Below are 26,877 nucleotides of genomic sequence, written 5' to 3'. Positions count from 1 at the left end.
AAATAAAATTGACTTTTTTAAAATGTATATGTCTATAACAATAGCAAAATATGTAAAATTTCTTTCTTGTGTCTGTGTTTGGCAAATTACATTTTGGGTGTCTATCTTGAAGTACTCTTGATTTTAATAACAGATAACGAAAATGCATCGCATTTCATTTACAACCCTAACATATTAAATATCTTTATTTTCAAAACAAAGCTTTGGATCTTTATAAATATAAAAAAATCATCATATATATATTCAGCTGATTACTGCTGTTCCAATAAGTTATAAAACTACTTTATAAAAACTACTTTATGACTCCATTATTATTATGACACTTTTGAAGTTTTATAATACACTTAAATTTGGACAAAAAGCTGACTTAAATATTTAAAACAGAAACAAAAATATATTTTTTAAATAATAACTATATCGATACGTTCATATTGTCCACACTCTAACTTTTTCAGCTATTATACACCAATGAAATTGGTCTTTAAATGTCTCTAAAATATGCAAGTCATCAACGAAGTTTTCTATTAGGTCATCAAGCTCATCTTGTTCAAATAAATGATGATATCTATGCATAGCAACAGAAGCACCTTCTTCCTGTACATTTCCATAAGAATAATTTATATTTTGGGGCATTGAATCAACCTGCTTATTTCGTGTTCTTTGAGTAGAATTTTCTTGAGAAGTTTGAGAATAATTATTTAGTTTTGATCGAAGTTTACTACTGTCTTTGCTCTCAGAATTAAATCTACTGGAGTTCAGGGAATATTGTTTTTTAGCAGCAAAATCCTGACAGGAATGAATATTTATAAATGAAGAATGTTTCGGTTTAGCACCATTTTGGGTTTGAGAAGTAAATATATTTCTATTGGAATGTCTTTCGACACAATCAGTTTCTGATATGTAATTTGTGTTTTTCTCCGTTTCATTTTCAAAATAATCACTTGCAAAGTTATTATGATCCATTAGTGGAAGTTTTGATGATGATGACTTAGATAATAATTTAGTTTGGACGTTTTCTTTGTGAACAATATTTTCAAGCTCCTGAATTTTAAAATTTGTGTTATCTTGATATAAACCTTCAGTGACATTTTTGTCTTGGATGGGGTGTTTGAAAGAACGCAAGTTATTATTTGTAAGTTGCAAACAAACTTCACATTTTTTATCAATATGCTGGTTGTACATTGTCTCTGACATATTCAGAGAGAATTTGCGACCTACTGTTCCCATTCTACTATAAGATGTGAAATCCTCATTTTTTATTTTTATGTGCTTAGTCTGTGTTGATTGGCCACTAGCATGTTCATCGGATATTTCTGTCTCACCTTTTAAAGTAAAAACTAAATTCTTATGAGCAGAGTCACGAGTTTCATCCAGATTCGTTGATTTGTTTTGTTCAATAATTTTGGTGTGCGAAGTGCTTGTGCTTAAATTTCTTGGTATAGAGTTTTCAGTACAAACCATCTCATTTATTTTAGGAAATTCTGGGAGAATTTGAAACTGCCTTGAAGCTGCTGTTAACTCTTTTAGACCAGAAGTATGTTTTTCACTAGTCGAAGAACCAGAGTTCTTATTCGTAATATATGACATTTCAGAATTAAGGTAATTTAATTTTAAAGGTGGTTTCGCCCTTTTGTGACTGTGTGATGATGTTTTATCAATATTTGTGTCCACTAGCGGGTAATTATGAGCATTAAGAATGGACGTTTTTTGTAAATTGGAACGCAAAACATCGTACTTATCAGTGCTGTGGCATTCAAATGCTAACATATCATTGATGTCAGTTGAAACTTGTGACTTTGCTAGGTCATTGATTTTACTAGACAAAACATGTTCCTGCTTTGAGCTCTTATAATTTTTTAAATTCTCAAATACACTTTCATTATCTATTTCAAAGTTTAGATCACGTATCAATTTTTTGTCAAGCATAGTTCGTGAAGTATTTTCTGTCCCAAAATTTTTGAAGGTTATACCAATATCTCTATCTTGGAGCATTTTTGCTCTTAGCTTTTCTTTACGCTTTTTTGATGCAGAATTTACTCCATGAATTTGTCGTATGCTCTTTTTTAAAAACACATCACCATTGCTTACGTCATCATTTGAATTCGAAGGTAGGCTATTAATATTCTCAATTGAATTATAGAACAAATCCCAACTAGTTCGATTTTTTGATGTGCATTTGTAAATACAATATTCTTGATAGAATTCAGATAAGTTGTAGAGCTCAGGCATTGATGTATAAGTTGACAAAAAACTATTATCATCTGGTTCAGCGTCATAAAAAGGCCCGATGGGTTTAAGGTATGGTGTCCGATAAATTGTATTCTGTAGACTGTCACTGCGCTTGGAAGAAATATTTTGGCCTGAGGATGATCTAACACTAAATTTGCGATTAACTTTCAGCTTATTTTGACTCGCCATATCTATGGTTTCCATATTTTCACACAAAATGGGTGCGTTTTGAAATTGTTCATTGTAAAGCTGACCGATAGAATTTTTCTCTTCATCTAAGCATTCATCTTGAAGGACATTATTTTGATGAGGAAAACTATCATGATATGGAGCATTGTTACAGTTTTCATTGCATTTTAGAGTTCTTTCATCAAATTCAACATCATTCAAGTTAGAACTTAACGGAAGTTTACTTAGTTCACTTATTCTTAAAGAGTTTGTTATCTGTGCAGATAAACACGAATTTGTAACAGTTACATCTCTTTCAAAAGGATTCCTATCCAAACACGCTTTATTACAATTTATTCCAGAGTTGTTAAAATCACCTTTTGTCCAACTGGTTAGAGTTTCGTTGTTTACGGAAGAATTTAGATTATCATATTCAAAGGATTCTAAGGAATGGTATTTCTTATGTTTATTTAAACAACCACAAATATCACTAGTGCTTGGATATTTTGGACAAATATCGTTCGGAGAATTTTTTCTATTGTAATATGGCAGTGTACCATGATTTTGTAAAAGGTCTTCTGTTATTTGAGGAGCATTACCGTTCATAACGTCTGAATTCGAAACATCAGGTACGTTCTGATTTTCTGGTTGGTAGATATTAGGCTTTACGGTTTCAATCTTTAATACAGAGGATTCTAAAAAATAATCTATTATCTTTTCTGCTTCACTAACTGACATTTCCATTTCTTTAATCTCTTCGAGAGTTTGAAAGGTGTCAAATGAGGAACTGCACGTGGCTGTTGTTTTAGATCTTGCTAAGTTTAGTTTCCTTATTTTGCCTTCTTTAGCAATATCCTGCAAGGATATTGTTTGACTTTTTAAATCTGAACAAGATTTTACTTCTTTACTCGACCACAGAGAAGGGATAGTTTTAAACGCATCACTTAAAGATCTAATTAATCGTTTGGGTTTCTTTCGCTTTTGGTGGTGCAGAGGTTTTGGAATTTTTTCAGTAGAATGGCACCAAAGTTTTGTTTCGTCAATTAGTTTTGTCTGATGATCAAGAGGTATGTCTATTTGTTCATCAATATTTAAAAGTTCAATATAGTTGTCATCTACTTTTTTCTGGATTGAGTCATCCTGCAAAGTAAGAACATAATAAAAATCACATTCATTATTACGAGTTCTAAATACATAATTTAAGTCATATATTAAAATACTTCTTGAAATATTAAGATATATTTTGAAACATTTTAACTACGAGAGATTAAATTGAAATAAACTCTGAGAAGATTTATAAACAAAAAAATAAAGCTAATTTTATTGCATCAAGAGTAACGAGTTACGATGGAACAAATGGTTTTTCACAACCTTATAGGAGCTAGTCCTTACGCTGAAATGAAGTAAAACCAAAGTTCAGCCAACGCAAGTATTTAATTTAATTAAAACACCTTTTATTCCTAAAATAATAATAGGAGATCTACGGCTGCAGAAGCTGTTTTTAAAAAGGTATGTAAGTGTTTAAATAAACAAAATTACAAAATCACTGAAAATTGTTTTATGAGCAACAGTTATCATAATGTAAAAACTATTTTTTTGAATAGAATAAACACAAAACCATTTCTACTCATTAATTTTATAGTATTTTTTATTTTATATTATCTCTTATTTTTGCGCCATTTTATTCTTCACTTAACCCCATATTTGAAATGATTATGTTCTACCATATAATATATAATTAATCCATTCTGTACTGATTTTAATTGAACTATCTTAACTTTATTTAACTTTTAAATCAGTGATGTTGAAATCTAGATGTATTTAATTTGTTTCAGATTAATCTGTTTATAGAAGTTTTAATTCAACCAGTTCACCGATGCTCTCCACCGTATTTGATCCACCGCTTTATGTTTACTAATTTTGATCTCAGCGTCATCCAAGTCTAAACAAAGTATATTTTTAAGGCAATTTCATTATATTTTATTTTTTAATTTTATATCCGTCATTGAACAACCGACGCCAATTTGGGTTTACGGCTATTAATGTTCAACTCCGTAGCCTTGTAATTTTGAACCTAATCCAGAAGAAAAGGGAACTCCTGGATCAAGTATTGGGAGAAATTTGCCTTCGTGGAGGACTTTTTGATGGAACCAAACCCCATTTGCGTTACATGGAGAATAAAACCACGAGAATCTCGCATGATAAGCCTGACGACAAGGGGACTCTAACCCATGATCAGTCTAACACTGGGGACATTTCACTTCAGCACTGTAGTCGGTGCAAGCAGGATGTAAAATTCGTACCGACCAGCCATCGCTAAGATTCGAACCCGGTTCACTTCATTCGAAGGCTAGCGCTCTATCCTCTGAAGCATAGCGAGAATTGCATTATAGTGCATGTTGAGTTAACGTTTTCTGTGTTATTTTTAAAACTTCTAATAATTTAGAGAAATGTGTACTTTCTCATATTCTTCCCTCATTTGAAAAATTAGAGAAGTTTTCCTGAATTTAAGTAACCCTATAAATTAGTTTTAGTATTATTATTACCCAAGCTATTGCTGTGTTTTCTGTTTGATATAATTGATGACCATATTCTTCAGTAGGAGAAGTCACAATAGCTGAGTCCACCATGTCCCTAGCTGTATTGTTGGATATACAATCCGCACCAGTGGTGGAAAGTCGCCGAAATGCGTTGCGGACAAAGTTGTAACAATATTGCATGGGAACTGAATGCTGAGAGTTTGGCACACCATTGGAATATTGAAAATCACAATCAAGACTTTTAGATTTTTTATCAGCAGCAAGGTTTTGCTTAGTGTTGAGAAATCTTTGGGAATGGTTTATTTTGGAAATAATGTTTTGGTCTTCCTCATCATCACTGGAAGGTAAACTGATAGAATCACCACTTTCATCTCCAAGGTCACCTTCACCACTATCCTGTGTCAGGAGGGAGTCTTCTGAAACAAGAAAAAATAATATTTCCTTTATTCAATAAATATTAATTTACGTAAAGAGATACTGGTTAAGAAGCTGCTATTTTAAGAAGTTGCATTTTAATATTACCTATCCTATGAGGTTTATAAAATATATGTTATAATAAAGATATAATAGTTAAAATACAAATGGTTAATATGGTGGCCAACATTCTTTCTGATATTAATACCTAGTATTTTATTGTAAATGTCTGTTATTTACTTACGTTACGCATGTGTTGCTCTCTAATTTGAAATTATCAACATATACATATCACATTAGTAAAACAGTAGTAGTAAAATTTATTATCTTTAGTAACAATTTATAAAAAAATAATTGTATTTTTATTGACTATGCAGGGTTCTATACATTAAAGTGAGCCCTTGGCTTAATATATGCACTTTTATTTAAATTACAATGTTTTAAACGAAGAAAGAAAAGAGAAGATTATTACTTAAAAGATCTTTGATTAATTTACCTTTTGTTTTCTTCACTTTTATCACATCGTACCAAGGCATTAGGACATCTTGAGTATGCTGAAATAAATAAATTTGTATATAGCGGTTAATTGAATGTCTCTTATTTAAAAAGAGTGTATGCTAAATATTATTTATATTTTCAAGATTTAGTTTCGCATAAATAGGTTATATTTTCATCTATGCGAATGCTGAATTTAAATTTATTTTCATGCAAGATATTTTTATCATTAAAATTACCTGAGGGTCCCGCATTCGAACTGTTATTAAAATTTTTCCACCTATTCTCATCACTCTTGCTAATTCTTGCAGAGCTTGGATTCTTCTTTGTTTTGAAGACAAGTGATGAATCACACCAACGCTAAGGACACCATCAATTGACTCAGTTCTTAGCGGCAGATATAAATTGTTTCCCAAAATGGCCTCATGACATCGTTGCCGGACAAGTTGTGTTTGCTGAATGCTATAGTCAGCACCAACAGAATAGAATCCTTTATCGTTCCTCAAATGCCGACCATCACCACAACCTAGAAGACAGAATAACCTCGATTAAAAGTTTAAATTAAACTGTGAAGAATAAGGCTTAAGTGTGCTGAAACCATATATATATAACCCCATTTGCGNTATATATATATATATATATATATATATATATATATATATATATATATATATATATATATATATATATATATATATATATATATATATATATATATATATATATATATATATATATATATATATATATATATATATATATATATATATATATATATATATATATATATATATATATATATATATATATATATATATATATATATATATATATATATATATATATATATATATATATATATATATATATATATATATATATATATATATATATATATATATATATATATATATATATATATATATATATATATATATATATATATATATATATATATATATATATATATATATATATATATATATATATATATATATATATATATATATATATATATATATATATATATATATATATATATATATATATATATATATATATATATATATATATATATATATATATATATATATATTCTAATATTCATCACTCTCAGATAACTACTTATTTTTAAAATATAATAAAAAAATTATACTCTTAATATCAAATTTGTTTTTAGATTTATTGGTGATTTAATTATCTTAATTTTCCAAATTATACAGTTTTTTTTTAAGTAATATTTATCCCGAGGAATAAATTTTGCTTCGTAATCATGTCGATAATATTAATTTAAATTTTTTTTTGGATTTGAGTATTAAAGAGAAGAAAATATCTGCATTGTTGATTTATACGATAAAAGAAATAATTTTAATATAAGTAAACTAATTACATGGAATTCTAATGTTTCTAAAAACATTTATTTAAATCCCTTTTTTGATCAAATTAATAGAATTAAAAGAACTTGAAGTAATGTTTGTTTATCGAAAAAACAAATAGACGAACTCTTCCAAAATTTAATAAAAAACAATGAATATCCAACTAATGTAATTAAATTTGTATATGGAATTGTTCAGTTGATCGCTTGTTATAATTAAAAATTTCTTAACTAAATTTATATTTTTACTAAGTGCAAATCCGTGGCAAAAAATTTTCTAATATTTAATAAATACTTTTTAAAATTTTTTTCATTAAATGTTTATAATTTCTGAAGAATTATCAATATAAAAAATATAGTTAAATTTTAAACTTACAAATATTACAATTTTATAACTAAAATTCAGCTTTATTAATCTTATTTAATAACCCTCGTTGATCAGCCGACAAAATTGTTTGGGTTTACGACTACTAATGTTCAACTCCGTAGTCTCGTAATTTTGAACCCAATCCAGAAGACAAGGGAACTTCTGAATCAAGCTTTGGGAGAAATTTGCCTTCATGGAGGACTTTTTGATGGAACTAACCCGCATTTGCGTTACATGGTAAGTAAATCCCCGAAAACTTCCCCCGGTTAGCCAGACGGCAAGGAGTCTCTAACCCAATCTTATTAATTTATTAATTATAAATTTTGAATTATCCAGTATAATATTATTACTTTGCGCACATTCAGATTCGGGGCAATTCAAGGTAACTAACAAATCAAATTCTGTACTTCAGAAAGAATGCGCCATAAGTTGATTTCAACGTTTTCTATTTATGCTTTTATTTTAATATTTAGTAATTTGGCAAACTTGCAGAAATGCAAACATGCACCAGACAGTGGTGAAATATGTTTGAGTGGTAGTCTTTTAATCAGTGATTCTTGTTTTAGAAAATTCGATTTATAGGACTTTCACTCACTACTACTTCTAAATAATTCAAAAGCTTATTTAAAACGTCCCCTTGTTACAGTTAAGAAGCGTGTAGCCTCTTAAAAAATTAGAAAAATTTACCGAAAAAATGCAAATTTTTGTTTCAAGTTTTCTAACGTTTTTTAAGACATTTTGTTCAATCCGGAGCAGTTGGCATCTCTGAAAATGTTACGAAAGCACTTTAAATCATTTTTCAAAAATGAAGATAAGTGTAAGTACTTTTGAATCCGCTACTCGCTTAATATATATATTACATCTTGTGTTTTATTGCGCATTATCTAGATTTTTTTATTTTCAACTGTTTTTTTGATTGTTTTATTTTGCATTATTTTGCGTAATCTTAAATTTTTTGCTTAATAAATTCTATTAATACAATATTAGAAACCACTTTTTTCGGATATAATAGTGTGAGCTGATGACGATATATATATATATATATAGTTACATGCTGAGGTGCATTAGAGAATATTAAGGTAGTTATCTTATTTTTCATAGAATATATTTCAGTTTTTTTTTGCTGCTATCTTATCACGTAGAACTTAAGTGGCAAGATAACAGTAAAATAACTGGATATGACCGTGTTAATTATGCATTATGCATTGAAATATTTGTAAAATTAAATAAGGTGAAACTACTGCAGATAAAAAGCTTTCAATCGAATTATGGCTTTTGTATGACAATGCAGTGTCCACGCTTGGTTATGAATCTTTATTGCAAATTTATGATGTTCTTTTTATGAGGTTTTGCATGAGTTTTAGACAATTTACGAGATCTCGTTCTGAGTCCTTAATATAGGTATTGGTGATTATATTATGAAACAGAGTTTTCTTTCTTAGCGGATTGCAAAAAAACAAAAAACAATGCGAGTCATAAAATAAGTGAAGACATTTTAGGTAAGGCTGTTGAGAATGAAAAACTCTTCTTAATATTTTTAAGAAACATTTTAATCATTTTCATTTTAATCGAAAATTAACTATAAATGCACTAAAAATACTTGTTTACCTGAGTATATTAATGTCTGTAAAAGAAAAATTTAAGTAAAACAAGACATATTGATCAATTTCGTGATGAATCTCTTGAGATTTTCAGAACTGTATCAAAGCATCGCAAATATTTTACTTATTACTGTTACAATTGTTTGGTGCCACTCTTTTTTACAAACTGTGTGGTATTTTATGTTCAAACTGGCGCTTTGTATTTCTAAATCATCACAATTTTATGTTGTTTTTTTTAAAATAATTGCTGTCAAAAATTGCATTCAAATAAGCACTTCAAAAGGCTTAGATTTAGCTTCAATGATTTGGAGACTATCTTGCCGAGCTAGACCAAATTGATAGTTTAACTATTAAATTAAGATAAATCATCTACTTACAGGTCTATTTTAATGCAATTTTTTGCCGATAATTTTTCGAAAACTAATATTTAAGATATTTTCCATATTTGAAAATACTCAATCAACATGAACTATCCGTCTATGAATATTTCACACCCTTAGCAGCCTATGATGACATTTCCAGTTATGGGTTACTGAGCAATTTTCAATCATTATGATGCCCCCCCCCTCCACTTTCTCTAAAGGTTAGAAACTTCCTGTATAATTTTAGGAAACTATTTTCACGATTCGTGAAATATTCCTTTTTTTTGTCTGATTACTATAAATTCAAATTAAGTTTCAGCAAATGTTTACTCCCTCTCAAACTAATACTCTTAGAGCAATCTTATGAGATCTTAAGTTGCATCAGGGAATTAAATTTCTCACTCCGATCTTTCTAGAAAAAAAAGAGTAGAATGTAGACTGCATGACAATGATACATTGTGATTTGCATAGAAATTAGTCTCCTCAAGTAAAAGCAAAACGAAAGTAAAATCGCTTAATTATAAAGTCTTAACTTGTCGCCTTTTGATGAAGGTTATTAGAATAGGAAAACTATGTCATTTAAAACCTAACCAACAAAGTTTTTAACTTAAAGTTAATCAGTAGCTTATATGAATAAGAATATTTAATCCAACAAAGGAGAATTAAATATAATTAGAACGAAAGATTAATCATTAGAAATATCTTTCCTTCAATACAAAGGTGCATATCCACCTTGGGGACACCTCTCACATTTAAATAAACCGACCCATTTTAGGAAACATAAAAAAGCGTATAGTAAATGCATTTTTTTATTTCAGTTACAGATTTTTTATGTCATTCTTAATCACAATGAAAATCTCTTCAAGCATCATTTTAAATATGTTTCGAAGTTGTTTGGCTATGGAAACCAAAAAAGCTACATTTTAAGAGCCTTACATTTCAATCAAAGCTATAATTTTAAACAAAACATACCGTTTTTCCCTAAAGAATTATGCAGAACAGTCAAGAACAGTAATAAGACATTAAAAAACGGACAAGTAACTTGAATATTTTAAAAATTAGTAAACTTCCTTAAAAAATCGAAATTTGGCGAGATTTTTTCACCTAGATGAATATTATCAACACCAATGAACAACTTTCAATTTCTGCAAATTTCAGTGATTGCAGATAACACAGCGTTGGAGCAACTTCTTAAATTTGTTAAAGAATTAGATGACAAACGCTTTCCATTTTCAGAAAACTGTGGCTCTTCATCATTTGATGCATCATTTACATAATTAGTATAGAGGGCGCTGACTAAAGCTAGCTAAATTAGTGTCGTATGGGTGTTGAGTGTCGAGTGTCGTATAGTAAATAGTGTTGAGTGTCGTATGGGTCATTTGGAAAGTTATATTATTGATTTTGTGAACCAATTTTACCGTAAACTGTGATTTATATGAAAAAAATATCTTTACCACATTTTAGCAGCCTCCTTACGGATTTAACAAAAATTTCTAGATATGGCATTATTATGCTTTTCCGTTTAACTAAAAACTTAATGCGAATAAGTTTTGGCGTAGTTTTTCAAGAATAAGCAGGAAAAAAAATTGTGTTCGTAATACAAATTTTTCTGCGTAAGCGAATCTCTAAGAATTAAACAAATTGTTCCAAGAAACTGAAGCGGTAAGATATTACTTGATCGAAAAAATTTTATCGCTTCAAAAAAAGACAAATTGGAAATAACAGTCAAGTGCTAGAGAAATAGGCGCCAACTTTCTAGACTTTCCAGAAGTGAATGAGAAGAAACAAAAGATATTTGAAATATGAAACCTAAAGTTGCCAACTGAAAATGGAAAATAAAGGTGAGAAACAAATCTAGAAAACTATCAGAAGTCGAGAAAGAATAAAAATAAACATATTTTTTTCACGTTTATTCTTATTCTTTCCCGTCTAAAATAGCAAAAATATAGAGCTGAAGTTTGAGTCTATTATATAATTAATGAAAAATTAAAAAAGCAATCGAAACTATAATGAGCACAGGAAACTGTATTAGTTTTATGTCAGCTACTAAAATTGTTAGTTAATTAGATAAAATTTGAAAGGTATATAGAGCACGTGTTTTTATAATAAACATCATTTAAAAAAAAGCAAAAACTCCGAGCCATAAAAGAAATTGAAGCATTAAAATCAATTATTTAAAGAAAATAGGGTAAATAGGAAAATTAAATTCGAACATTATTGAAAACGCAACTTAATGTTATTAAATTAACCATTAGTAGTCATTAAATAAAAATTAAGGACGATGGAAAATTATTGAAAATTTATCTAAAACGAAATTACCCTATTATATTAATTAAGAAACACTTTAGTGAAATGAATTATTAGATGCCAACACTACTTAATATTTTTTTAATATATTGATCGAAATGGTCATTCATTTACGTTATTTAGCAGCAACTAATATTTATATTAAAGAATTATTGAGTAATTTCCTATTTTAAAAAATCAATGGAGAAAAATAAAAGGTACAACCTGTGTCGAAATAATACAGAATATTCAAGAAGAAACTAGAAAAAAATCATGAGTCCAGTACAATTCTGTAGAACTAAACTTTATTAGTGTTGGTGTGCGTGATTTTCTTTTGCATCTTCAACACGATGGAGGAAAGAAGAAATGGATCACAAGGTCTTCAAGAGACACCAACAAAATGGTCATTTCCATAGGCAGGATAGAACAAATAAAGTAAAGGAACATCGTTGCACGTTACTAAAGTGGAATTTTTCTCTATTATTAAAGGCCCAGCAGGATTTGACGACGTACGTTCAATTCTAAAAAAACATCAACGTGTGGGGAAGTTTGTGTCCCTCTATGAAATCCATGTGAAGAAAAATCATTAGCCACCTGGCATGAGAAGAAAAATTCTGTGGTGTAACACCATTTTTCTTGCTCCCATCAGAGTAAAAAAAGGTTTAAATTTCAAGAAAAGTGGAAAGGTTGAATTTTCCTGAAGGCAAAGCAAAGGTGTGAATGTTGAATCGTGTGCTTCACGGGGATGTCTCCTCTTTTATACTTGAGCTTGTTTCTTCAAAAAATAAATAAATTAATGAAAATGAGCGATCTATAGTGCGGCTTCCAGGAGAACTCCTCCAGACACTCGTCTCGCGTCGTGGCGGGTACTATGGTTACGAGGAAAAGACACTTCGAATAGGGGCGTGGGGTGAATAGTTTTGTCTTAATCTTGGCATAGGTTGTCGTGAATAAACCAATCGACATTTTCTTTCCTCCATTTCACCCCCATTAGAAATGTGCTCTCGCGTGTTACCATAGTAGCAGACAGCCCCAGACTTTCAATCTGGAGGAGTTTTCCTCAAAGCCGCACTATAAGCTAACTTGTTTTTGCCCCACTATTTTTTTCAGCAGATTTTTATTTTCGGAAGGGTCATAGACGAAGTGAGTCACACCTAAGCCAAAACAATGGCGAAATTCACGCGTGTCGATCAAAGAGGCTTACAAACAGGTGCAAACAGCGTCTAGTAGAGTGAGAATTTCCAAGGGGAGACCTTCAAGGAGGGAAAGGGTAAAAATTGCAAAATGTAAATCAGTGACCCGATGCCACAAACTAATATAAGTCATTGTTTTTTACTGTTTTTTGTTATTGTTTTTCCTTTAAACTTCGAAATAATTTTTTTAAGCTCTAAAATTGTTTTTGATATTAATTCCATTTCAAAATTTAAAAGTAATATAAATGTTTCTTTTTGGGTAACAGATGATTCAGATTAAAAAATTTACTATTCAAAGTAGGGCAATTCCACGGAAGTGTCAACTTTTAAGTGAAATTTTTTCTTTTAGGAATTGCATATTTTAATTTCAAAAATATGTTCAAAAATAGCCAAAGTCTACAGATTGCCGTTTTATTTTTGATAATTTTAAATTTTTTGAATCTGGCAGTATTCTAAAGTAATCACATGGCTGACAAGTGAATNCACACCTAAGCCAAAACAATGACGAAATTCACGCGTGTCGATCAAAGAGGCTTACAAACTAATGCAAACAGCGTCTAGCAGAGTGAGAATTTCCAAGGGGGAGACCTTCAAAGAGGGAAAGGGTAAAAATTGAAAAATGTAAATGAGTGACCCGATGACACAAAATCATATAAGTCGTTGTTTTTACTGTTTTTTGTTATTGTTTTTTCTTTAAATTTCGAAATAATTTTTTTAAGCTCTAAAATTGTTTTTGATATTAATTCTATTTCAAAATTTAAAAATAATATAAATGTTTCTTTTTGGGTAACAGATGATTCATATTTAAAATTTACTATTCAAAGTACTATACAATATTTATATAGAATTAAGTAGTTTTTGATTTGGTTTGAGCTAAATAGTTCAAAAATTATATTTAATCAACTGAAAAGTCAAAACTATGAAACATATGTTGTAGAAAATATTAAAAAACTATTATATTTTCAAATGTTTTCGAAATATTATTATACATCCAAATATTCATCTAACGCCGAAAAAGTTAATAAATATATATGATAATATTATTTACATTATTTTTTAAATTAATTTGTAATTGAATAATTTTGTGTCTGTCTTTGAAATATCTGAAAATCAGCAACTCTTTGAGTAAATATGGCAGATGTCCATACATTTCTAGATTTTATTTTATTTTATAACCGACGTTGAACAACCGACCCCAATGTGGGTTTACGGCTATTAATGTTCAACTCCGTAGCCTTGTAATTTTGAACCCAATTCAGAAGACAAGGGAACTCCTGGATCAAGCATTGGAAAAAATTTGCCTTTGTGGAGAACTTTTAGATGGAACCAACCTGCATTTGCGTTACATGGAGAGGAAGACCACGAGAACCTTCCATGATTAGCCTGACTGCAAGGGGACTGTATCCAATGACCCTTCTACCACTGAGGATATTTTTACGTCAGCACTGTGGTCGGTGCAAACCGGATGTGGAGTTCGTATCAACCAGCCATCGCTGGGATTCGAACCCGGTTCTCCTCATTGGACGGCGAACGCTCTATTATTAAATTATAATCAAAATCCATCAAAGATCGTTTATTTAGGAAATAATTATTTGATACCACGTTGGATCAGAAGATAGAGTATTTATTTCACTATAAGGAAACCCAGGTTCGATAGCCCGCTAGGTCTATTCAAACTTTGCTCCCGACTCGCGTCGACCACAGTTCTTAAGTAAAATATAATCAGTGATAGACGTATCATGGTTTAGAATAGCCGTAGAAGGTTTTGTAGTTTTCCTATACATGCAACGCAAATGCGGGTTAGTTCCCTCAAAAACTAGCCCGAAAATAGTATGTCCTAATGCTTGATTCAAAAGTTCAATCGCCTTCTGGGTTGGGTTAAAAATTACTAGGCTGTGGCATTAACCAGTGATCGTCATAAACCTAAAAATAGGTAAGCTATTTAACGCCGGTTATAAAATGAAATTTTTGAAATGATTGTTATAAATGTTTTTACTTGAACTCTAATTCATTTAATTAACTAACTATCACAAATTTGTTGTAAATGACTCCGTTTAGGAAAATTTTATCAGCTATAAATGAAAATTATTATTGTCAACTTAAGACAAAAGAACAAAAAAAGATGTTTCAAACTTTTTGGTTGAAAGATTTCTTGAAAATGAAACTTTCTATTATAACTACTAACAATTCATAAAAGAAGAATAAAACTGAGTTGATGCTCCAACATTTATTTTTGTATTTTTGGTAGGTGATATTAAATGAAAAAAAAAAATAATAAAAGATAATAACAACAATAATGTTCACAAAGATGAATTACTTTACGATAGAGAAACATAGTAGATCTGAAACGTAAAATAGTGAAAATTGTAGGCGCGGCATTGGTAATCGATCATTGAAACTGTGACGTCATGACTACGCGAGAAAATTACTAAAAAAGCGTCCTTGGCCTCGGTTTCAAATGGCGCGAAAGTAAGCCAAAAATGACGTCCCACAAACGTAAATGAGGGAAAGATATCATAAAAATCAAATATTAAAATTCAGTTTTCATATCTCTTACGTTCAAACAAATATTCTTTTTTCAGGTGAAAACTTCATCGTGAGAAAAATGTATTTTAAGGATATTTCATAAACATGTCTTTTTTAATAAACAACATGACTAAAAAGTAGTTATGAGGAACTTTTTATTTTAGTTAAGTTTCATTTTTAAATCTAAAAGTTTTATTTTTTAAAAATTTACAAGCAAAAAGGTTAAAAAAATAATTACAGCTCTAAAAGATTGGTTATAATTTTAATTTAAATATCAACTAGGTTTAATTCGTATATTTCACTTAATATATATTTTTTTGCAATGCAATTCTCCATACATTGACTTCTTGAAAAGCAATTTAGTTTGCTAGAACTTAGTATTTTGAGAAGATGCTATTTTTTCACTTTTTTTGTAATTTTACTTCTATAGAATAGGCGGCGATGTCGTTTAAGCTATAATCTCTTTTAACAAATTCTGACTCCCAAAAAATTATATTATTTTTGTACAGTTTTACTTTTAGCTGAACTACATTTTAACTAAACACTGTTGCAACAATTTTTACATCAGACCCTTTCATTGCCATCGTGCTATTTTATTCTTTACCCATCAGTTTTCTTCACCAACATGATGGAATGTAAGGAATGAAATATAAGACTCAATTTAGTTGTATTGTCGTACATAAATCAATGAAGATATACTCGATGCGCCGGGAAATATCTTGATAGACGCAAGGAGGCGAAAGCTATGCGGACTCCATAGTTCGTTGGTCACAGACGAACGGCTTAAGACAGTGGGAGACAGGGATCGCGAGAGTCATTGAGAGTTTGGACAGCAATACTGGAATATCACGATCAGCGTTGAATAGAGTGGTTCAGTGGAGGAAGAAAATCACAGGCTAATGAGATAAATTATCGCAGTTTGCCTGATACGAAGCACTCTCTAGATTTTAATGGCGTGCCTCCGACCATTCCACCTACTTGTAAGTTGTTTGATACGCTGCAACACGAGAGCACCTAGCAATTGCAGACTCAAGTCAGACTCCATTTTGAACTCCATAATTTGAATCGATGTATAGAAGAGACCTGCGATTGAGCACAAGCATTGATTCAAAGGCCACACGTCAAGTGGAGCCGAGGGCAAATGGAAAACTCAATTGCAGACGACTGAACAAAACAACAATGAACTAGCAAAAAAACAAAAGACCTCAAGACATACCATATACCCATGATTGGCCAAGTTTAGCAATGAAGCGGAATGGAAACTATGGAAAAAGTGTCAGAGTCGAACGAACAACATCGCGTAGAGTAGCAATTCTAATTATCGTGTCAGATTTTAACGCAGAGAATGAATTTCACTTTGTTTGACTCGATGAACGTATGTCCTAGAAAAATCCATGTAGTTAATTGTGAATGATTTCCAAACACCTTTTCAAATTGTTTATCAAATCTTTCCTGAACAAATGGCCGAAGAACATTAGCGTGGCCAATGTCTTGCTGTTGTTCTATCTGTTTTTGTTTATAAACTATATTTCACATTGTTTGTATGATTAAATTCTGTTCAACCTAAATGCGTAAGTTGTTAATTTCTTTGAACCAAGATCATTGCAAGTCTTTATTCAAAATTTAGGGGAGATTGGAGTCAAGTTTAAAAAGAAGATAAATATTTTAAGCAATATTTAAAAGAACTTAGAGAATTAGATAATGCACATACACACACTTACGATATTTGGAAAAATATTGCATGTTTCCTATTGACAAAAAAATTATAAAACCACATCATCATATTTAAGCATGATAGTCTTATTTTAATTAAAGCAGGCGAACTTTTTTCAACACTTAAAACAATAAGCATGATTTAAGACCTACAAAAATACTAAGATATTGGCTCATTTTACTTTTTAAATGATTTCTCTGTAATAACATTGCGAAATTTAAAAAAAGTATTGATTAAAGTTAGTCATTTTGAAGCTTTGCAAAGGATATTAGTTGTAAACTAGAACAGTGAATGTGAAAGCAATCAATAAGTTTATTATCGTGACTTTTAGTAATTAGACTATAAACATATTGGAAGATTTTTGATGATGTTTAAAGAAAAAGGTGAAAACTATTTGTCGTAACTTTCCTTCAATTATTTTCTTATAGCAAACTGTTTGTACGTTAGCATGGAAACATTATGAAATGAAACGTACATCAATAAAACAAATAAGTACAGAAATAGTTTGTTGTTTACGAGAATAAACCAAATTTGTTTTATTGATTGATAGAAAGTTTTCTAATAGTTCTAAGTTTGACAAATTGGAATCAGCTTGGAAAACTAGCTATTTCAAGTATAGATAATTTGTATTCAGTAAAACGGGGAAGTGCTTTTAACATTTCCATAAAATTTAAAACGTATTACATTCAAAATTTTTTCTTGATTTGGAATGTATTCCTTTTTCGGAAACTGCTGTCCTTGTTGTTGCAATATATATTTCAAGAAGTGTCAATACAACGTTTCATATTAAAAACAAAAAATGACGAACTGATATTTCGTAAAATTTTTATAAAATTGAAAATGTTATAAAAGAACATTTCTTTATTATTTCCTGATTATTTTTATTCAGCATTTATTTATGCAGTGAGGGTATTAGTTTCATAGAAATGAGTTTTTTTTTAGCTAACCTTTGAATATGTAAGGCATTACGATAAGCCAAAGTGAGATCTTCAGATCGAGATTGTTTTGAAATTGCTAATCTGAAAGAGCTATACCTATACTTTAATTAAAACATGTTATTTTATTGATAATCCATCTGTTATTAGATAATTTCTTATTGACAAATTCATAACTATTGAATTATTACATAATACTACACACCATTTAACTCTTATACATAACATTTAATCAAAATAAAGTTATGATTTTCTTAAGCATAAATGAAACTAAAATAAGCTTTCTTATTTGTGAAGCAAAATAGAAAAAATGCTCATGCCTAATGCTGTTATGTGAAAGAAAGCATAATATTTTCCCTATCGCCCAATACTTTTCTTATAATCCCTAGATTGGAGAAAGATACGATCGCTATGTAATTAATTGTTAGATAAAGTACCAGTAGAAAAATAATGGAATAAACAAAGACCATGTTTTTTGTTAGACGATAAGAAGGTACTTTACCTTTATCGCAAAAAACACACTATTTATGTTATATTTCAAAGCTTACTGACATCATTACTAATAAGCAACAGTAAATAACTAATAAATTTTAGTAATTCCCAAAAGAAAAACTTTAAAAACCTATATGATTTATTTTTAAATTGAGTTAAATAAATATTTTCTTATTAATCTTATTAATATTTCGGAAACATTTAGACAGAGAGCGAAATTACACTAAAAAACACCTCAATAATTTTTAATATAAGGGCTGGACTGTCGTGAACTAGGAGGGATTTTTTTTATGTAAACTGCAAAATATTTTGGTCTATAGTTGCCACCATACCTGGCTTTGAGGTAAACTGAATATATTTTAAAACGAGAACTGTAGTTACCGTGCGAAAATTATATACATTTCGAATATATTGCTAAAAATGTGCTTCTTTTTTAAACGAAATGGTTTTGCAATAAAGTCATAAATTGATTTTAATGCGCATATATAATATATAATATGTGTTCTTAGGAAAAAAAGCAGAAAATGAAGAAATAAATCAATAAAACAGCAGCAGTGAAAAAGATGAATTAAAAATGTGATTATATGCTTTGTAAAAAGTATTAGTTTACTTCAACACCAAAAATGGTGCTAACTATGCACCAAAATTGCTTAGGCTGTAGATTGTATCTTAAGTTATAAAATTATAGTTAAAAACGTAATTCCTTTGAATAATCATCCGAATAACAAGTCGGTAAATTCGACAGACAGTAAGCAAACGAATTGTGTTAATTTTACTTTTTCCACATTTTTCCTTATGTCTGAAGCTATTTAGAATAATCTAAAACAAATTAATAAAATTTTTATCCAAATATAATTCAATGTCTAGAATGATATCAAATGATAATGTTTATGTTTATTGATAAAAATTATTTATTGATTATATTTACTGATAAATGATAAATTTTATATTTATTGATTAATTTTTATACTTAAATTTAATGATCGAATAATTTTCAAACTGTAAGGAATTCAAATGTCTGCACAATTTTGGTTTGTGTTATAATAAAAAGAGACTAAATTTGAACGAAATTAATTGAATAATTTTTGAAAAGTGGAATTTTAAAAATTCGTATTTGTGAAATATTACTCAGAAACTATCAGGTATTTTTCACTCTAATTAAGGACTTCGTTATTTAAAATTGTGCAGTTTAAAATGAAGTAAAATTTATTTGTTAGTTTACTTTTCATTTCCTTCTTCTATCATTATTAAGTAAAGCACTAATAAATAAGTTATTAAGATTTATTATTATTTTCTTTTTTGAAGTTATCGATTAATAAAGGGATGTTTTAATTGTTGAGTAAAATTATTTCGATTTGTTGAAATAGTTTTTGAGATATAGTGAAATTTACAAAATTAAATCATGCGATCAAATTTTTAACCATTTGAAGGTAACCATTAACCTTTTTTTAATTCATTACCATATTTAAGCACAAATTAACTAGCATATTTTTGCATGCTAATTAATTCATTAACTAGTGTAATATTAATATATTTATCTTAATTATATTAATGTATTGTAATTAGAATAATATTAATATTAATACAATTAGTATAATTAATTAGAATATTAAGGACTCTATCCATTAAGATTACATTTGAGCTCATGAGCATACTGTTATTAAAATAAAAGTTATTCAGATTTCCATTTTTTTATTTTGCGTACTCTCCAATACTAGTACAAAAATTGAGTAATTTTGCTAAGTGATGATTTTTTTAATAAATTACAAGAATTAATAACGGTGAAAATTTTTCTTAATTTAAATTGCTATATGCCTTCGAATGCAAAAACAAGTGATATTTTAAAAAAAAAATGATGATAACAATAATACTTGAAGAAGTAGCAATCTAGATTCGGGATTCTAATAAATTCTAGATTCTCGTAAAATATTTTAATTTTCGATAGTTCGTTTTCATTAACTTTATTTTATTTAAACTCAAAGAACGCCTTTTATTTTCCATTGAGAAAAATGCATACAAATCTGCAAAACTCACGAACTTTCACGTGTAATAAAAATAAAGGAGTGTCTTTTCAAGTTAAATCGATACACATTTGCATTTTCATGAGGCAACACGAAATTATATAATTTCTCATGAAATTCACCGAATCAGAATATTTCCTTTTTTATTAACATTAAAAAGTTACGTGACAACAATGATGTATCACATTTAAAAACAAACTAATTAAGTTGAATTCGTTATTATCACAAATTTAATCAAAACCCTTCTTGTATAAACATTTATTTCGAAAATTCTAACTTCTTCGCCTGAATTTCATTTTAATGCTTGCACATTGCTCAAGCCCAGACATGATTCATTAGCCAATAATGGGCAACCTATAACTAGTGAATTTTGAATTACTAATGTTTTTAGCAAAGTCGTTTCATCTTCTTTTTGGTAATAGTATATTGATGTAAAATGATCCCCAATTTGTTACTTAACTAATGAATGTGTTGACTTAATAAGCTAATGATTTGCGTTTCTAATTTTCTAGATGTAAAAATAACAGAGCTAAGTAATTAAAAGACGAATTATAAGACGTGACACTCACGGCGCAATTTTTCCATTACCATGCGTTCTTTTAATCAGGTACTCTCATGAGAAAAGTGCTCGAGCTAGTATTAATGAAAGAATTTCATAACTACGGTATTACTTATTTTTCTGAAAGATGTAGTCCTGAAAAATTTGTTGAAATTATTTAACAAATATGTGATTTATAGAAAAGGAATATTTATAATATTTTAGGTAACAATGCGGAAAGTGATTTTTGATGAGCACATTTCTATTGAAGCAGCATTAAATAATTCAAATAAATTTGTTTTGTTCGTAAAAGTAGTATGGGTTTTATTTCTCAAACTAACAAAATATTCCAAAAGAGAGATAAAAATATTTAAATAAATACTAAATTACGATTATCTTGTGTAATACACCAATTTTAGAGCGATATCATATCTTTTGATGTTTGTACGAGAAGATTATTATTTAATTAGATTTAATTACTTCTGATTTGCGTTATCTAAATAATTTTTTGTACGGCTTGCAAACCTTGTTAATGTTTCTATTGCTCCTGACAAGCCATATCGTTAAAGACAAATCTGCACTTTCGCGAATTCGGTTATGACAAAGTAAGCAATAATTTTTAACATGGCTTAGTAAAACTGAAAAAGCACAGTTAAGGTATTACCAGAAACATTTTAAAAGCTGTAAACTTTTCACAGATATCCATAATTTGTTTACATTGAAAGGAAAAAAAATCAGGAGAAAAGTACACAATTTGCACTTTCCTGTATAGTAAATCCGTTTGAAGGTTAATTAATAGCTCTCAAAATGACGAAGGCATTTAAGTTTACAGATAGTCCTATCGCAAAATCGCAAACTTGGTAGTCGCAAAGGGAAAAATGGTTTAAATTGTTTAAACTGGTGATATCTCGAAAAATATATGGTAGGTCGGAAAAATAAAGCTTGATATTTTGAAGAACATAATTAATGATACCGAACACGAGCCAGACCCCACTTAGGAAAATCTCCAGGTTTCGCATTTTTATTTCTAGAGACGTTGCTACAAAACTCTATCAATAATTAGAGTTGTAAAGACGATACAAGTTTTCAAAATATTTATGGTATAGGACAGATATTGTATGAAATAAAAAAAACCGCTGTGGTTTAACTTTTCTCAAGATATAGTTTTATATAAGATCTGTACAAGCATGTATACATTTCTTATTGGTTGGTTAATGCTTTTTTTATGTGTAATAGTTATCTTGGTAAGCAGAACTTAAAGAAATACACCTTTTCATAAAGAATCCATCAACAGCCACAATGCAGAATCTTTGCATTTTAAATTCAGACAAAACAGACACAGTTGCACTCAAAAAGATAAAACTACTCTTCGTATAGAAAATGCTGAAAATATTTTCGAAAATAGCTCTCAAACTTACAAATGACTTTAGAGACAGAAAAATAAATTGTCATGCTTTCTATTAATGTAGCATGCCTGGTAGCAATTTGCATTTTATTTAACTTAAAATGTCTAAAATGTCTTGGAGTTATCATATATTTAGAAAAAAATATTTCTATATTTTTATTAAAGTTATTTAGGGTAATTCTCAAAACACGTCGTTTTTGAGACTACGATGTGTTTTTTAAAGGTTTAATATAAAATTGTCATTTCAGATAGAAATGTTTAGTTCGGTTTCTTTTGTTCGTTCAAAATTTTATTTAATTAGCACATTTATAAAAATTACAAATAAGTTTTTCACTTAGCGCTAGTATGTGATGTTAAATTTTATAATTATATTATTAATGGGTAAATAAATAATGGAGCTTAAGTTTTTATTAATATAATAATGATCTTAGTAAATAATAAATACTCACTTAGCTGTATTTCCTCGAATATTGTGACGATTTCAAAATGGAACTTACTTGAGAATATTTTGAGACATATTCGTGAATGGTCCTTTCGTGAATTAAGAAGATTATTTTTTGATGATGAATACTTTCTGATATATTCATGTACTTTCTTATATATTCCTGTATACTTACGAAGTCATGAATAGAATTGATTTACCTTAAAATGGCTTTACCTACCTTTCTTAAAAGCAGCTTTGGCTCAATTCGGTATAAGACTAGTATTTTTGCATAACATAGTGAGAATAATTCTTCTTAATGTCTGTCTTATAAATACATTACAATAATTAATTACTAAATAAAACACATATAATTATTCTAAAATACTTAACTGCATGTCATGTTAAAAATATATAATTTTTGTAATCATACTTACTCAAACATGCACGTAATATTCATCATTATGAAAATATATTTCATCATATAATTTTGATAATTCCAAATAAATATACAAAAGAAATAAAAATTTTAACGATATGGTTATAACGTCAAGAAAATAAAACTTAATTTAGTCAGATCAAGTATATTTTATCAAAACTTTTCCATGCATACACAATATCACCTAAAAATTCAAGAAACACAATATCACTAAGAAATAAAAAGAAGCACTCACTTTATTTTTTCATCATAGTACAGACTATTCTCTCAACTATTTCGATGAATTCTGAAACTATAACAATTCATTTGACGTTCATTCTTATTTTATGAATTGAAGATAAAAGAAAAAGAGGGCTCAAGTTACTTATAAACTCTATCATAGTTTCCCTTTCTCATACTCTAATCCAATATTCGTTGATCTATGGTTATTACGTTAAAGCACTGGTATGCCCATTAAGCGTTAGAACAAGGCATCTTCTTCTTTTCATAGATGATATGATGGACTTTCCTCCAAATGAAAAGAATGTTGGGTAATGATTAAATTTTCTCTACTAATGGAAATATGATATCTTCGGAAGAGATCTTCAAAACATAGAGCATTAATATTTCATACGAGAAGAATGAAAAATAACAGTTTTGTTCAATTTTATGCTGATCCTTTTAAGATCATTTTATTAAAAAGACTCATGAAAGTTAGACGTGAATTTGTAGTGTAATAAATGAAAACAATCTTTCATGATTAATAGAAACCATTTTGGAAGGAAAAATGAAACAGGAGAATTTTTTCCTGCTTCAAGTAATGGATAAACATTTTTCTAGTTATTTACTGTTGTCGTCATAACTAGCCTACTGATGACCGCGCATATTGCCAAACTTATTAAAATGCTTCACCCTTATACATCGTTTCCCCTGGTAACGAGAGGAAACTGGTTTTGGTATGCGGAGAAGAATGCAATTCGAAATGCTACTTTCTACAATCGCTACCAGCAAAGTGATATAAATATAGTTTGTACACATCAACCTCGTTGGCTACATCTGGCAGCAGAGAGTAAAACTAATGGTTGTTTTTTGTTGCAAATGGTTGGTCTCAATTTTTATGACGTTGTAGTATTCGATAGTTGGATATTTTCGATGGGGGAGATATTTTGCATCCCTCTCAAACTTGTTAGCTTCTTTCTTATGATTAATAGATCACCATTGCTCAATAAATATCCAGACGCCTGTTAATTACTTCACGCTTGCGCAGTGCCTATCTAATAATTAGAAAAAAGACAGTATCGGTACAAAAAAAGTGGCAAAAAGACAGTATGGGTAAAAATCTCTTTAGAATAATTTCGATATTCACCCGAACCTGAGATAAAGAAACAAAGGGAAAAAAATTGATTTTTTTTTATAAGAAATGCATATCGAACCACAGAAGATTTTAAAATGTCAAAACTAACTTTTCCAAAATGTCTGTACTTATTACATATTACAAATATTCTCAATAAGTTTAATCACACATTATAACCATAACTATTCAAAGAATACTGAGAAAGGTGCCTGATTAATATAGGATTGCCTTTTAAACTCCATCTCTTTCAGGATCTCAAGTATCTTAGCAGAGAAATTAGTTTATGATGATATAGTTACTCTGTATTATCAGTGAAACCAATCATCAGATGTACTAAAATAAATAGTTACATGTTTCATCCTGTTACATTATTAAGCTTGCAGAACGAAGTTATAGTTTCATGTGCACCAGTAAATTGGTAGATCAGTGTGATCTATATAAGGTTGCACTTTAAACTCCATCTGCTTCAAGTATCTTTGCAGAGAAATCAGTTTATGGTGATAACGTTACTCTGCATTATCAGGGAAACCAAGCATCAAATGTATTAAAATAAATAGTATTATGATTTATCTTGGCATATTATTAAACTCGCAGAACGAAGTTATTGTTACTTGTGCACCATTGTCTTCAACAATGTGTGTAATTTTTTCATGGGGGTGTTCAGAAATTCAAAATTGATAAATTGATTTGAGGTTAAATATAAAACTGGTGTCGAATATTTATACTTAATAGATATTTTAAATAGAAATTGGTTGTGTTTAAATGCTTAAAACTCAGAAATGTATTAATAATATTAAAACTAAATTTGATTTTCAACTACATTTATTAGTCTTTTTTAACTCAAATTTTAATGAATCACATTGTATTATCGGATTTTATCGACGGAGGAAAAATCTATCACGAAAGCAAAACTATAATCAGTTAAAATAAAACTCAAATTAGCTACGCTAATATTTCTTTTAAAAATCTACTAAAATGGGAACAAAAAAGAAAGAAATCCAAAGAGAAAAAAACAACTCTAAATTAGCATAATCTTATAAATTGATGCAATTAAAATTGCTTATTTTAAGAAGCGTTACTTACTAATGAGATTAAAGCTGTAACATTCTAATAAAAATTCTAAAACAATAAAAACTTCGAAAGGATTTCCATTTCGAATACTACGTCAAATAAGAAGAAAATCATTTAAGATTTCAATGAAACCGTGTGGCGAACATTTTTAAAATAATTAGGAAATATAAAACCGACCAGAGAAAGGAAAAAAAGGCTATTTTTCTTTTCTGGGGACCGATATCAAATCATGCCGATATCAAATATTTTTACCGTGGAATGTCGAGATTTATTACTCTCTAAAACTTCCCCACGACAATATCTCGATAAACGCGCGTGTATGGATATTTTTCTTGGTCTTGTGCCAAGTTGTATTTGTGAAAGAACTAACGGTTTGGGTTTTGCCAACGATAAGGGTATTAAACGGACTATTCTCCATTCTTACAATACTGCTGGGCAGTAAATGGAAATTCCAATAAAATTCTATTTAATTATATTTCATTTACAGCCTCAGGATTTATTTTTAACTTTAAACTTTGAAAACCGTTTCCTTTATAAAGTATGGGAAGCAAAACAAATAGTTTTTTATTCTTTTCTTTAAAAAAAATGCTGAATGATAGGATTTGTTTGCTTTTTAGTTCTCGTAAATTGAGTTCACTCTTGGTCAAATTCTAAAGAAAAAATTAAGCTACACCTATTTATTTATTTACTATTTTTGACTATTATTTAAAAAGAATATATAGTTTTCTTGGCACTATAAATAAGCATTTGTTCGTCGCATAAAAAGTCTTTTTTCAAAGAAAGAGCATTTATTAAACCGTATTCAACATTTTTCGTCTTATTCTTTTTCTTATGACATGAAATACAAAAACAACGTTTTTTGTATTGCCCACATTGGTAAGAGAATTGATAGGCATGTACCCCAGAGAAAGAAACTGCGTCAAAGTCAAACTTGCTAAAAATTTTAGCTGAT

General features: G+C 29.0%; 1 protein-coding gene across 1 annotated transcript in view; it reads right to left on the bottom strand.

Annotated features, from left to right (window-relative positions):
- Nucleotides 1-279: 279 nt before the first annotated feature.
- Nucleotides 280-26,877, bottom strand: part of LOC107436448 (uncharacterized) — a 93,011-nt gene continuing 66,413 nt past the window's right edge. The window contains exons 3-6 of the mRNA XM_016048177.3: nucleotides 6,086-6,372; nucleotides 5,848-5,905; nucleotides 4,944-5,353; nucleotides 280-3,537 (exon numbers count right to left, since the gene is read on the bottom strand). Coding sequence (XP_015903663.2) covers nucleotides 427-3,537; nucleotides 4,944-5,353; nucleotides 5,848-5,905; nucleotides 6,086-6,372 — 3,866 coding nt within the window. The 3' untranslated portion in view covers nucleotides 280-426. The remainder of the gene's footprint in view (nucleotides 3,538-4,943; nucleotides 5,354-5,847; nucleotides 5,906-6,085; nucleotides 6,373-26,877) is intronic.

Source organism: Parasteatoda tepidariorum, chromosome X1 (genome assembly GCF_043381705.1).
Source record: "Parasteatoda tepidariorum isolate YZ-2023 chromosome X1, CAS_Ptep_4.0, whole genome shotgun sequence".
Lineage (NCBI taxonomy): Eukaryota > Metazoa > Arthropoda > Arachnida > Araneae > Theridiidae > Parasteatoda > Parasteatoda tepidariorum.
Note: the sequence above shows the minus strand (reverse complement) of the source record. Positions and strands in the feature narration are given on the sequence as shown.